Genomic DNA, 15088 nt, shown 5'->3' on the forward strand with positions numbered 1-15088 from the left:
CCCCACCCCTGCCCTCCTCCCCCGCCCCACCCCTGCCCTCCTCCCCCAGAGGTATCTTTCATCCTAAATTTTTGTCCTATTGTTCCTTTGTGTTTGCCATTTGTGGAAAACATGTTTCACCAAATCACATGTTATATATGTTGTTTGTTATGGAGCTTGATAGAAAATGTGCGATGCCGGGTACGGTGGCTCACGCCTGTAATCCCAGCACTTTAGGAGGCCGAGGCGGGTAGATCATTTGAGCTCAGGAGTGTAAGACTAGCCTGGCTAACGTGGTGAAACCCCATCTCTACTAAAAGTACAAAAAAGAAATTAGCCAGGCCCAGTGGCCAGTGCCTGTAATCCCAGCTACTCAGGAGGCTGAGGCAGAAGAATTGCTTGAACCCAGGAGACAGAAGTTGCAGTGAGCCAAGATCACGACACTGTACTCCAGCCTGGGCAGCAGAACAAGACTCCGTCTCAAAAAAAAAAAAAAGAAGAAGAAAAGAAAACATGATTCTGAGTGCCATCTTATTGGACTTGTTTTGTGTTGTTGTCTTTTGTTTGTTTTTGAGACAGGGTCTCACTCTGTTGCTCAGGCCGGAGTGCAGTGGCGCAAACATGGCTCACTGCAGCCTCCACCTTCCAGGATCAAGTGATCCTCCTGCCTCAGCTGGGACCGTAGGCACACACCACCAGGCCTGGCTAATCTTTTTTAATTCTTTGTAGAGATGTGGGTCTCGTTTTGTTGCCCAGGCTGGTCTTGAGCTCCTGGGCTCCAGTAATCCTCCTGCCTTAGCCTCCCAAAGTGCTGATATTACAAGTATAACCCACTGCTTCCAGCCTGGCCTTGCTTCTTTCACTCAATATTATGTTATTAGGATTCACACAAAGGGCACAGTAGCTCACCCCTGTTGTCTCAGCTACTCGGGAGGGTGAGGCAGGAGAACCACTTGAGCCTAGGAGTTTACAGAGGGTTATAGTTGTACCTGTGATCGAGCCACTGCACTCCAGCCTGGGCAGCATAGCAAGACCTCATCTCTTTTTAAAAAGAATAATAAAATAAAGATTCATGTGTGATTTTGCATGAGGATTTCCTTTTTCACTGCTGTATAGTGTTCCATTGTGATCATCTCACTTTTTTTTTTTTTTTTTTTTTGCTCGAGATGGGGATCTCGCTCTGTCACTCAGATCAGAGTGCAGCGTGCAATCTTGGCTCACTGCAGCCTCAACTTCCCAGGCTTAGGCAATCCTCCTGACTCAGACCCCAAAGTACAGGCGTGTGCCACCACACCAAGCTAATTTTTGTATTTTTGCAGAGACTGGGTTTTACCATATTGCCCAGGCTGGTCTCGAACTCCTAAACTCAGGCAATTTGACTACCTTGGCCTCCCAAGTGCTGAAATTACAGGTGTGAGCCACCGTGCCTGGCCCATCCCACTATTTTTTTTATCCATTCTCTGCATGGGCATTTGGATTCATTGCTGTTAGAACAAGTGAAGGGCTGGGCACAGTGGCTCATGCCTGTAATCCCTACACTTTGGGAGGCTGAGGAGGGCAGGTCACCTGAGCCCAGGAGTTTGAGACCAGCCTGGGCAACATAGCAAATACAAAATACTTTGTCTCTACAGAAAATACAAAAAATTAGCTGGGCATAGTGGCACATGCCTGTAGTCCCAGCACTTTGGGAGGTCCAGGCAGGAGGATCGCTTAAAGCCAGGAGTTTGAAACCAGCCTGAGCAACATGGCAAGACCCCATCTCTATGAAAGAAAGGAAGGGAAGGAAGGGGAAATGAGGAAGGAAGGAAATTTTTTGTTTGTTTTTGAGAAGGAGTCTTGCTCTGTCGCCAGGCTGGAGCACAGTGGTGCAATCTAGGCTCACTGCAACCTCCACCTCCCAGGTTCAAGTGATTCTTCTGCCTCAGCCTCCCAAGTAGCTGGGACCACAGGCACGTGCCACCACACCCATCTAATTTTTGTATTTTTAGTACAGACGGGGTTTCACCATGTTGGCCAGGATGGTCTCAATCTCTTGACCTCGTGATCCACCCGCCTCAGCCTCCCAAAGAGCTGGGATTACAGGCTTGAGCCACCGAGCCCGGCCAGAAGGAAATGTTTTTGAATAATATTTTTTTTAAACAGAACAAGTGAACAAGCCACTTTTCTGTGCCTTCATGCTTTCTTTGTCTTTGAACATTTGCATGGTTGGAGCATGGCCTATGTAAAAGTCAGATCAGGCTGGGCACTGTGGCTCATGTCTGTAATCCCAGCGCTTTGGGAGGCTGAGGCGGGTGGATCACTTGAGCTCAGAAGTTCAAGACAAGCCTGGCCAAGATGGCAAAACCCCATCTCTACTAAAAATACAAAAATTGGCTGGGTGCAGTGGTGCACAGCTGTAATCACAGCTACTTGGGAGGCTGAGGTAGGAGAATCACTGGAACCTGGGAGGAGGAGGTTGCAGTGAGCCAAGATCACACCACTGCACTCCAGCCTGGGCGACAACAGCGAGACTCCATCTCAAAATAAAATAAAATAAGTCAAGTCTCTTCTTACATTGCATCATCCCATCCCGGTGAGCACCTTCTCTGCATATGCCAAAACCTCACTGTCAACCACATTTTTGGTGGCTGCCTAATATTCTGCCACAGGGAGGGATCATCATTTACTTAGCCAGTCCCCAGTTGCTGGACACAGTGCCTGTACAGCCTGCTGGTATCAACAGGGATGCTATGAACATCATGCTCTGCAAGCCCAGCCCTGACCCTGGGCATCGGGCCGCCCTGTCCCCTTCCCCACAGGCGAGCCCAAGACCTCAGCGGCCCCGCTGAGCATCGCCAACGGCGCAGGCCCCGCCAGCACCTCGGAGGACGCCATCAAGAGCATCCTGGAGCAGGCGCGCCGTGAGATGCAGGCGCAGCAGCAGGCGCTGCTGGAGATGGAGGCGGCACCCCGGGGCCGCTCGGTGCCTGCCTCGCCCCCGGAGCGACCATCGCTGGCCACCGCGAGCCAGAACGGGGCCCCGGCCTTGGTGAAGCAGGAGGAGGGCGGCGGAGGCCCGGCACAGCCACCGCTCCCGGTCCTGTCCCCCGCCGCCTTCGTGCAGAGCATCATCCGCAAGGTCAAGTCCGAGATCGGCGACGCCGGCTACTTCGACCACCACTGGGCCTCGGACCGCGGCCTGCTCAGCCGCCCCTACGCCTCCGTGTCGCCCTCGCTGTCCTCCTCCTCCTCCGGCTACTCGGGGCAGCCCAACGGCCGCGCCTGGCCCCGCGGGGATGAGGCCCCTGCGCCCCCCGAGGACGAGGCGGCGGCCGGGGCTGAGGACGAGCCCCCCAGGGCGGGCGAGCTCAAGGCCGAGGGCGTGGTGGGCGAGGCGGGCGCGCGGCTGCCCTACTACCCGGCCTACGTGCCGCGCACCCTGAAGCCCACCGTGCCGCCGCTGACCCCCGAGCAGTACGAGCTGTACATGTACCGCGAGGTGGACACACTAGAGCTCACCCGCCAGGTCAAGGAGAAGCTGGCCAAGAACGGCATCTGCCAGAGGATCTTCGGGGAGAAGGTGAGTGCAGGGCGCGCCCCCAGTGCCTGAGCTCTGGGAGACGTCAGAGAAGCAGGACGCCCACCCAAGCAGGCCCGAGAGGCCCGGGCCCTCATTCCTGAGTCCTGCTGTCCCTGGGCCCCTCAGGAAGCAGGGCCTCCATTCTGCTCCGTGGTTGGTAAAACCGGGAAATGCTTCCATCCTGGCCAGTAAACAACCACTTGCCTCTCCTCCTCCAGGGCCCTCCAGATCACCTGAGCTCCAGCCACTAAAGGGTTAAGTGCCAGGACTTGGTGGCTCACGCCTGTAATCCCAGCACTTTGGGAGGTGGAGGTGGGAGGATCTCTTGAGCCCAGAAGTTTGAGACCAGCCTGACCAACATGGCGAAACCCTGTCTCTACTAAAAATACAAAAATTAGCCTGGGATGGTGGCCTGTGCTTGTACTGTCCTGGCTACTTGGGAGCCTGAGGCAGGAGCATCGCTTGAACCCGGGAGGTGGGGGTTGCAGCGAGCCAAGATCTTGCTACTGCACTCCAGCCTGGGTGACAGAATGATACTCTGTCTCAAAAAAAAAAAAAAAAAAAGCATTGGGGACCAGCCTGGGCTATGTAGCCAGACGCCCGTCACTACAAAATAAAAAAAATTAGCCCGGTGTGATGGTGCACAGCTATTCAGGAGGCTGAGGTGGGAGAATTGCTTGAGCCCATGTGGTCAAATCTGCAGTGAGCCATGATCACGCCACTGCACTCCAGCTGGGCAAAAGAGCAAGACTTCATCCCAAAAGAAATAAAATTTTTAAAAAGGGTTAAGTAAGGCTTGGCCCAGCCAGGGGACCTCAGTGTGTCCTAATTGGTTGGTGCCCCTGCAATGCCAGTTTTACGTATCACTTCCACTTTTAGCAGGGTAATAGGTAAAGAGTCAGGCAAGCTCCGAGGAGGGAGAAATGGTTTAAGTGGGAGGTCAGGGAAGGCATCCTGGAGGAGGGGGCACTGAAGGATTTTTACATGTAGGGACATTAGGGAAGGCACTAGAGGGGAGGGGCACAGCAGAGGCACATGGCAGGCACCTATGAGGAGCAAATGAAGGTTTTGTGGACTCCAACAGAGGGGAGGTGGGGCCTGATGGCTCACGCCTGTAATCCCAGCATTGTGGGAGGCCAAGTTAGGTGGATCACTTGAGGTCGGGAGTTCAAGATCAGCCTGGCCAACATGGCAAAACACCGTCTCTACTAAAAATACAAATATTAGCCAGGCATGGTGGCACACACCTGTATAAGTCCCAGCTCCTCAGGAGGCTGAGGCAGGAGAATCATTTGAACCTGGGGGGCAGAGGTTGCAGTCAGCTGAGATCATGCCACCACACTCCAGCCTGGGCAACAAAGCAACACTCTGTCTCAAAAAAAAAAAAAAAAAAAAAAAAAGGAGGGAGGGAGGGCCAGGCCTGCATCCCAGGGGCCCACTGACCTACCTGCCTGCCCCACTCCTCACAGGTGCTGGGCCTGTCACAGGGCAGCGTGAGCGACATGCTGTCCCGGCCAAAGCCCTGGAGCAAACTGACGCAGAAGGGGCGGGAGCCCTTCATCCGCATGCAGCTGTGGCTCTCCGACCAGCTCGGCCAGGCAGTGGGCCAGCAGCCCGGCGCCTCCCAGGGTGAGTGTGGCGGGAACATCCCCGGGGGTTGCTGGCAACCTTCCCACCTGCACAGTGGCATGTCTGCCTGGCTTTACTGCCCATCTACCTGTCCCTCTGTCTCCGCTGCCCTGGATCTCATCCCGGCCACTGTCACGGCCATCCTGGCACACGGCAGAGGGCTACTGGGGTTTCTCTGCTCCCCTTTCTACCTTCCTCCAACTGGAGGGATGCTTCTAGAAGCTGCACGCCTGATGCACTTGGTCCTGGCTTTAAGCCTCCAGGTGGCTCCGTAGTGCTCAGAGCAGATGGAGAACATGCTTTGCATGTGGAGTCCCACATCTGGAATTGCTAATTGATCACAGCTCTGTTTCCCAAACACCCAGCATGCAGACTCAGACTCCTTCTTAGCACAGGGCCCCAGGCAGTGCTACCCAGCTGCCCACGATGGCACGAGCAGGCTGGCGTGTGAGCTTTGCCCGGGTGAGGAAATGGAGGCTCAGAGACATGTCCAAAGTTCCAGAGTCCAAAAGTGCTGAGGGGAACCCCAGCTCCCTGCCACTGTGGGGACTAGGGGATACGTCTGCCAGGCCCTGGTGAGGCACCCACCCAGCCCTGAACTGGGATGAGGGCAGAGACCAGGGGAGGCCAGACTCTGAATCCAAGGTCCCGAGCGCAGTCTTGTCAATCGGACAAAAGCGTATCTCAGGTTCACAGATGAGCCAGGTCAGCAGGCCCATATCAACCGGAATATGGACTGGATACATAACGTCAAGTGACGGAAGTGCCCGCGCTTACTGTAGAAGCTGACAGCTGCAGGATGAGCCCACACGCCGGTGTCGCTGGTGGCTGCAGACCTATGCACTGAACAGGAGTCTGAGGCCAGGCACGGGGCTCACACCTATAATCCCAGCACTTTGGGAGGCTGAGGCTGGAGGATCACTTGACGCCAGGAGTTTAAGATCAGCCTGGGCAACAGAGGGAGACCCTGTCTCTACAAAATATAAAAATAAATTGATCAGTCGTAGTGGTACGCACCTGTGGTCGCAGCTTCTCAGGAGGCTGAGGTGGGAGGTCACTTGAGCTATGATCACACCACTGCACTCCAGCTTGGACAACAGAGTGAGACCATGTCTCAAAAAAAAAGGCCAGGAGCAGTGGCTCATGCCTGTAATCCCAGTACTTTCGGAGGTGAAGGCAGGAGGATCTGTTGAACCCTGGAGTTTGAAATCATCCTGGGAAACATGGTGAAACCTCATCTCTACAAATAAAAAATTAGCCTGGCGTGGCGGCATGTACCTGTAGTGTCAGCTACTGGGGAGGCTGAGGCCAGGGGATCGCTTAAGCCAGAGAGTTTGAGGCTGCAGTGAGCTATGATTGTGCCACTGCACTCCAGCCTGAGCGTATGAGACCATCTCTTAAAAGACTGAATAAAATAAAATGTATAAAGGAAACAGTACCCCCAGCTGGGAGGGAGGTGGCACTGGGCAGAGAGGGGGGCCAAGAAGAGGCAGGGAGGGGGGACTTTGTCTGCTCTTCTCCATTCTCATTTCATTTGCTTGTTTTTTGAGACGGAGTTTTTCTCATGTTGCCCAGGCTGGAGTGCAGTGGCGCAATCTCGGCTCACCACAACCTCTGCCTCCCGGGTTCAAGCAATTCTCTTGCCTCAGCCTCCCAAGTAGCTGGGATTACAGGTGCACACCACCATGTCCAGCTAATTTCCTGTTTTTAGTAGAGACAGGGTTTCTCCATGTTGGCCAGGCTGTTCTCAAATTCCTGGCCTCAGGTGATCTGCCCGCCTCAGCCTCCCAAAGTACTGGGATTACAGGCGTGAACTACCATGCCTGGCCCTTTCCTATTTCTTTAAAACAAGAAGGGAGATGGGAAGTGATGGGTGTGAAGTGTCAGCGTCGATTCTAATGACGGGTCGAAGGGAGGGGAGGCCTTATGTATTGTTTTCTGTGTATTTCTATAGGTTTGAAATATTTTATAAATACGACGTTTGATTTAAAAACTCCTCTCCATAATGCGTAGTGAGGATTAAACTCAGCCATGTTCGTGACCACTGTCACTTACCAGACGGAGCACCAAGTGCTTTGTCCTGTAATCCTCATGTCAGTCTCCACGGAGGGACCATTTATCATTCCCATTTCAGAGATGAGGAAATCCAGGGGTAGAGTATCGCAGTGACTTGCCCAAGGCCACCATCCAGTGAGTGGCAGTGCTAGGATGAGCACCCTGGGATGTGGGCCATCAGGCTCCCTGCCCCCAGGGTCCCCAAATGTGCCTACCTGTGAAAAGACTTCCATCCTTTTTTTATAGTGTTGTGGTGGGTAAGGGGGTTGTGTTTTGGTTTTTTGTGTCGGAGTCTCACTCTGTCACCCAGGCTGGAGTGGTAAGCAACCGTGCCTAGCCTGTAGTATTATGTTTTAACTAACTTTTTTATTGTGGTAAAATTAACATAACAGCTGGGCATGGTGGCTTACACCTGTAATCCCAGCATTTTGGGAGGCCAAGGCGGGCGGATCACTTGAGCCCAGGACTTTGAGATAAGCCTGGCCAAACATGCCAAAACCCTGTCTCTACTAAAAATAGAAAAATGAGCCAGGTGTGGTGGTATGCATCTGTAATCCCTGCTACTCGGGAGGCTGAGACAAGAGGATCATTTGAACCCAGGAAGCGGAGGTTGCAGTAAACTGATGGTGCCACTGCACTCTAGCCTGGGCGACAGAGTGAGACTCTGTCAAAGAAAAGGCTGAGCACAGTGGCTCAAGCCTGTAATCTCAACACTTTGGGAGGCCGAGGCGGATGTATCACCTGAGGTCAGCGGTTCAAAACCAGCCTGGCCAACATGGTAAAACCCTATCTCTACTAAAAATACAAAAAATTGGCCAGGCATGGTGGCTCACGCCTGTAATCCAAGCACTTTGGAGGCCAAGGTGGGTGGATCACCTGAGGTCGGGAATTCAAGACCAGCCTGACCAACATGGTGAAACCCCGTCTTTATAAAAAAAAAAAAAAAAGAAAGAAAAAAGAAAAAAAAAAAAATACAAAACATTGGCCGGGCGTGATGGCAGGCGCCTGTAATCCCAGATACTTGGGAGGCTGAGGCAGGAGAATCACTTGAAGCCATAGATGGAAGTTGCAGTGAGCCGAGATCGCATCATTGCACTCCAGCCTGGGCAACAAGAGCCAAACTCCGTCTCAAAAAAAAAAATTAAAATTAAAAAAAAGGCCAGGCATGGTGGCTCACGCCTGTAAATCCAAGCACTTTGGAGGCCAAGGTGGGTGGATCACCTGAGGTCAGGAGTTCAACACCAGCCTGACCAACATGGTGAAACTCCATCTTTAAAAAAAAAAAAAATTAAAATTAAAAAATTTTTTTAAAAAACCACATAACATAAAATGTACCTTTTAAACCATTTTTGAAGTGTACAATTCAATAGATCTAATACATGCGCAATGTGTGTGGCCATCACCTCTAATTCTAGAATATTCTAGAACCCCAAAAAGGAGCCCCATACCCATCAAGCAGTCGTTCAGTCATTGCCCATCCTCCTCTCCCCCCAGCTCCTGGGACTCCAGGGACTCCACCTTCTTTCCATGTGGATTTGCCTCATCTGAATGTCTCATTTAAATGGAATCCTGTACAATTTGGCCTTCTGCGTCTGGCTTCTTTCAGTTAACATGTTTTCCAGGCTCATACAGGCTGTATCAAAGTTTCCTTTATTTTTATGGCTAAATTATATCCGTTGTATGGACAAACCCCCTTTTGCCTACTTTGAGTAATGCTCCTATGAAACCTTGTGTACCTATTTTTGTCTGAACCCCCATTTCCAGTTCTTTGGACTTATGTCTAGGAGTTCAGTTGGCTGGATCATATGGTAACTTTGTGTTGAACTTACTGAGGAAGTTCAGAGAGTTGCTGTTTCTCCACATCCTTACCAATACGTATTATCTCCCGGTTGTTGACGCTAGCCGTCCTGGTGGGTGTGAAGTGGTATCTCGCTGTAGGCTTTTTTTTTTTTTTTTTTTGAGACAGAGTGTCACATTGTCACCCGGGCTGGAGTGCAAGGGCGTGATCTCGGCTCACTGCAACCTCCACCTCCCAGGTTCATGCAATTCTCCTGCCTCGGCCTCCTGAGTAGCTGAGATTACTCTGTCACCCAGGCTGGAGTGGTGAGCCACCGTGCCTGACCTGTAGTGTTATGTTTTAACCACACCCGGCTAATTTTTGTATTTATAGTAGAGATAGTGTTTCACCATGTTGGCCAGGTTGATCTCGAACTCCTGGCCTCATGATCCGCCCGCCTTGGCTTCCCAAAGTTCTGGGATTACCGGCATGAGCCACCACGCCCAACCCTCACTATAGTTTTTATTTGCATTTCCCCAGTGTCTGATTGTTTTGGTTTTAAATTTTATTGTCATGGAAGGATTTGAGCACAGGTAGGATAGAGGTCAGCAGAGAGGATGGAGAATGGTGTTCTGGTGGGCACAGGCAGCAGCTAGGAGGCGAGCTAGCGCAGCCTGGGAAGGGATGTGAGTAGAGGCGGCGGGACACCTTGTTCCCTGCTCTCCCAGAATAGGAAACCAAGGCCGGACGAGGTGCCTCACGCCTGTAGTCCTAGCACTTTGGGAGGCCAAGGCAGGCACATCACTTGAGGTCAGGAGTTCAAGACCAGCCTGACCAACATGGTGAAACCCCTTCTCTATAAAAATACAAAAATTGGCCAGGCCCGGTGGCGGATGCCTGTAGTCCCAGCTGCTCAGGAGGCTGAGGTGGGAGGATTGTTTGAACCTAGGAGGTCAAGGCTGCAGTGAGCTAGAGTGAGTGTACTCCAGTCTGGACAACAGAGCAAGACCATGTCTCAAAACCGATAATAATGAACAGGGAATCGGGCCTGGAGGTGGCGCCTGTAGCTGCTGGCCCTAAGGAGCAAATGGTGATGGGAGAGCTACCCTCAGCCTCTGCTTGTTCATAACCCGCTGGGCCTGGAAGCAAAAGGGTGTATCCATTGCCCACAAGGTCCCACACAGTCTGGCTGTGGGGCTGGGTGTCAGAACCTGTCCCAGCCCCCCCGGGTATGCCCTGGCCACTGGGGCGGGCAGGGACCAGCACTGGAGCCCTGACACACCCATTGCTGAGGGTGAGCCAGATGCTGTGAGAGGGTTATAAAGCCTGCTCTTACCGCCACGCCCTCTGCCAGTCACAGCCCGGGGTGTAACCAGCCAGCCTCATTAGCGCTGCCCACAGTGGCAGCATCAGTATTCCAGACCCTTCCATCCGAGGCTTCTCAGAATTCTCAAGCAGTCAAGGAAGCCCTGTGCCAACACACAGTCCTTGTCTTCCCTCCGTCTTTCTCTCCTGGTCTCTCTGTCCCTGTCCTCCAATTTCTTTCTTTCTTTCTTTCTTTCTTTTTTTTTTTTTTTTTTGGAGACAGAGTTTCACTCTTGTTACCCAGGCTGGAGTGCAATGGCACGATCTCGGCTCACCGCAACCTCCGTCTCCTGGGTTCAGGCAATTCTCCTGCCTCAGCCTCCTGAGTAGCTGGGATTACAGGCACACGCCACCATGCCCAGCTAATTTTTTGTATTTTTTTAGTAGAGACGGGGTTTCACCATGTTGACCAGGATGGTCTCGATCTCTTGACCTCGTGATCCACCCGCCTCGGCCTCCCAAAGTACTGGGATTACAGGCGTGAGCCACCGCGCCCGGCCCTCTTTCTTTCTTTCTTTCTCTTTCTTTCTTTCTTTTTCTCTCTCTCTCTTTCTTTCTTTCTTTCTTTCTTTGAGACAGAGTCTTGCTCTGTTGCCCAGGCTGGAGTGCAATGGCACAATCTTGGCTCACTGCAACCTCCAGCTCCTGGGTTCACGCAGGTCTCCTACCGCAGGCTCTCAAGTAGCTGGGATTACAGGCACCCAGCTAATTTTTTGTATTTTTACTAGAGAAGGGTTTCACCGTGTTGGCAAGACTGGTCTTGAACTCCTGACCTCAGGTGATCTACCTTACCTACCTTGGCCTCCCAAAGTGCTGGAATTACAGGTGTCAGCCATGGCACCCAATCACCTCCAGTGTCCTCTTCTGTCTTATTTTTTTTTTAGCTCACTTCTACCTTCTCTCTCTCTCTCTCTCTCTCTCTCTCTGCCTCTCCACCTCTCTCTGCCTCTCTTACCATTGCTCTCCCACTCTGTTTGCTCCGTCTCTCCCTCCCTGACCCTCAAGCGCTCCTTCCATCTCTCTCACTGTCTCTCTGCACCTCCAGGAGAGAGAGGTTCCCCAGGACCTGCAACTTTCTGTAGTAAAATCAGGAAAGTCCCAGGCAGACTGGAACAGATTGGTCACTCTGCTCTCTCCCCTGTCCCCAGCTGCCCACAGCCCTGTCTAGCGCCCCTCCCTCAAGCCCACCCAGGCAGGAAGACGAACCTCTCCCTGTCACCGCCTCCTCTCCAGACAACCCGACTGTTCACATGTGACCCCAGCCCTGTAATTAGCACACTCCTCCTGATAGAGATGATTTCTGAGATTTCCCATCATTTTGTCAAAAGCGGTTCTCAAAGTCAGAGGGGCTGGAAAGGCGGGTTCTGCCTGGGGGAGTGGGGTTGGGGGTGGCTGTGTTCTTTCCTGCCAGTCATCTGGGTCTATCTCCATGTCATCCCGTTTGCTTTGCTTCGCTTCCTGGCACTCTAGGCTGGGACGTGGGTGCAGACAGTTTTCCAAGAGGCAGATGCCTTCAAAGACCCTCAGTTTTTTGTTTATTTTTGTTTGTTTTTTGAGGTGGAGTATCACTCTGTTACCTAGGCTGGAGTGCAGTGGCGTGATCTTGGCTCACCGCAACCTCTGCCTCCCAGGCTCAAGCAATTCTCCTGCCTCAGCCTCCAGAGTAGCTGGGAGTACAGGCACGAGCCAACGTGCCGGGATAATTTTTTTGTATTTTTAGTATAGATGGGGTTTCACCATGTTGGCCAGGCTGGTCTCGAACTCCTGACCTCAGGTGATCCACCCCCCCTTGGCCTCCCAAAGTGCTGGGATTGCAGGTGTGAGCCACTGTGCCCAGCCCAAAGACCCTCTCCTGCTGCCGGCAGTGGGTGGACACCTGGGATAGCCTCTCACTTTCCCAGGCTGGCCCTGCCACACCAGTGTGGCATCAGTGCTGGCAACAGTAAGCCTGAGACATGCCCACGTCAGCCCCAGCGTCACACAGTTGCTACATGGATGGACAAGATCAGCTCGATTAGGACAGGGGGCACAGTAGGCTTTTTGAGACCCCCGGAGTGGGCTGCCAGTCACGCGGGGCTGTGGTGCTGCTACTTGGAACTCTGGGCCTTCACCTTGCCCTTTTCAGGAGTACTCAGAGGTCCTGGCTGAAATCCCTCACTCCGCAGGCACCTGTCCAGAGACCCCACCCCACCCCCAGGCTCTAGGGATTCACCTGTGACTAACATGTAGTCCTTGCCTTCAAGGGGCTCACGGATGAGAGGACAGTGTTGGGCATAAGCCAACCCAAGCTCAAGTCCTGGCTTTGTCATTTATTGCTGTGTGATCCTGATCACGTTGCCTAACCTCTCTAAACCTCGGTTTCCTCATCCATAAAATGGGATGACATAGTACTTACCTCTTAGAGGTGTCATGAGGGTCACTTGCGATCATGAGCATTGGTCAGGCACAGTGACCCACGCCTGTAATCTCAACACTTTGGGAGCCCAAAGCAGGAGGATCACTTGAGCCCAGGAGTTTGAGACCAGCCTGGGCAACATAATGAAACCCTGTCTCTATTTAATTTTATTTTTTTTTAATATAGATGGGGTTTTACCATGTTGGCCACGCTGGTCTCGAACTCCTGACCTCAGGTGATCCACCTGCCTCGGCTTCCCAAAGTGCTGGGATTACAGATGTGAGCCACCCCACCCGGCCCCGTCTCTATTTAAAAAAAAAAAAAAAATTTTTTTAAGAGAAAGATCATAGGTATAAAGCACATAATACTACCCTGGGCATGTAGTAAGTGCTCAATAAAAGGAATTTATTAGCGTCATCATCGTCATCAGTAAGGAAGAGATCTGGCCCAAGCAAGAAATTATAGCAAAGTGTGACAATATATACTCAAGGTGCTATTAGACTCCAGAGGTATACATACCTCAGAGAAGGGACATATAAGACTGGGTCTTGAGGAATGCATAGGAGTTCAAAATTAGAAGGAAAGTCCTCGGGATCATAAGACCAGCCTGAGCAATGACATAGGGGCTTAGAGAGGAGCCTAGATGTTTGTGAAGGGGAGTGAGGGGGACTCTGTAGCTCCATTTGTTGGGGTGGGCAGGGACAAGGGAGTTCAGAGCCTTAATCACCAAGACAAGGTGATAGACATTTCTCGTTCAAGGGGCAGTGGGGAGCCATTGATGATTCTGGAGCATGGGAGTAGTCTGATCTGAGTCATCTACTCAAAGAGAAGGAAAGAACCCATCCTGGGCTTGAGATGTCCCTTCTGGAAGTACATTTTAATGGTTTTTTAACATTTTAATGGTTATTTTAACAAGTTTCCAGCAGGTGGCATTGGAATGCCTCAAGGAAGAGGCACCTTTTTCTAATTTGCTGGGATTAGGTGTGGCCAGCACTGCGATTCCTAGACCCCACACCATGCTTGCCACCCCATTAAGGGTGTCTCCCTGGGCACGCCCCCACCCTTCCTGGTCTCTCAGTAGGCTCAGCTCACACTGGGACTCCCATGGATGCCTCTAATGCCCCAAGGGGTAGAAGAGGTGGAGGTGGGCCCTTGCCCCACGTTGTCTCATGGAGTCCTCTCGATGGCCCCAAGTAGGCTCAGTGTATGTGTAACGCTACGTGTCTTATGGCCCCATTTAACAGATGCAAGGAGGGAGGCTTGGCAAAGTCATCCCACCTGAGATCACAAGCCCCAGATAGCTTCCAAATCGTTTTTCCAATATATATTCACACAAAATATCTTTTGAAAAATGAAAAATAGGCCAGACATGGTGGCTCAACCCTGTAATCCCAGCATTTTGGGGGATTGAGGCGGGTGGATCACTTGAGGTCAGGACTTCTTTTTTTTTTTTTCTTTTTTTTGAAATTGAGGTCAGGCATTTTTGTTTGTTTGTTTTGAGACAGAGTTTTGCTTTGGCGCCAGGGGCCAGGCTGGAGTGCAGTGGCGCAATCTTGGCTCACTGCAATTTCCACCTCCTGGGCTCAAGCAATTTTCCTGCCTCAGCCTCCCAAGTAGCTGAGACTACAGGCGTGAGCCACCACGCCCAGCTAATTTTTGTATTTTTTAGTAGAGACAGGATTTCACCATGTTGGCCAGGATGGTCTCGATCTCTTGACCTCATGATCCTCCCGCCTCAGCCTCCCAAAGTGCTGGGATTACAGGCGTGAGCCACCGCGCCCAGCCAAGGTCAGGAATTCAAGACCAGCCTGGCCAATATGGTGAAACCCCATCTCTACTAAAAATACAAAAGCTGGGTGTGGTGGCCCATGCTTGTAATCCCAGCTACTGGGGAGGCTGAGGCAGGAGACTCACTTGAACCCAGGAGGCAGAGGTTGCAGTGAGCCAAGATCGTGCCATTGTACTCCAGCCTGAGTGAGAGTGAGTGAGACGCCACCTAAAAAAAAAAAAAAAGAAAGAAAAATGAACAATGAAGTTTAAAAAGTCTCCCCCTTCTTTCTTTTTTTTTTTTTTTGAGATGGAGTCTTGCTCTGTTGTCCGGGCTGGAGTACAGTGGTGTGATCTCAGCTCACTGCAACCTCTGCCCCCCAGCTTCAAGCAGTTCTCCTGCTCAGCTGGGATTACAGACATGTGCCACCACGCCCAGCTAAGTTTTGTATTTTTTAGTAGAGACATGGTTTTACCATTCGGCCAGGCTGGTCTCTAACTCTTGACCTTAGGTGATCTGCCCACCTCAGCCTCCCAAAGTGCTGAGATTACGGGGTGAGCC

General features: G+C 51.9%; 1 protein-coding gene across 5 annotated transcripts in view; it reads left to right on the top strand.

Annotated features, from left to right (window-relative positions):
- Nucleotides 1-15088, top strand: part of CUX2 (cut like homeobox 2) — a 320706-nt gene that overhangs the window by 283073 nt on the left and 22545 nt on the right. For all 5 annotated transcript variants that reach the window (XM_032239509.1, XM_032239525.1, XM_032239520.1 and 2 more), the window contains 2 exons: nt 2778-3538; nt 5008-5167. In XM_032239509.1, the coding sequence (XP_032095400.1) occupies nt 2778-3538; nt 5008-5167 (921 nt within the window). The remainder of the gene's footprint in view (nt 1-2777; nt 3539-5007; nt 5168-15088) is intronic.

Source organism: Sapajus apella, unplaced genomic scaffold (assembly GCF_009761245.1).
Source record: "Sapajus apella isolate SASKATOON/1434 unplaced genomic scaffold, GSC_monkey_1.0 scaffold2, whole genome shotgun sequence".
NCBI classification, from domain to species: domain Eukaryota; kingdom Metazoa; phylum Chordata; class Mammalia; order Primates; family Cebidae; genus Sapajus; species Sapajus apella.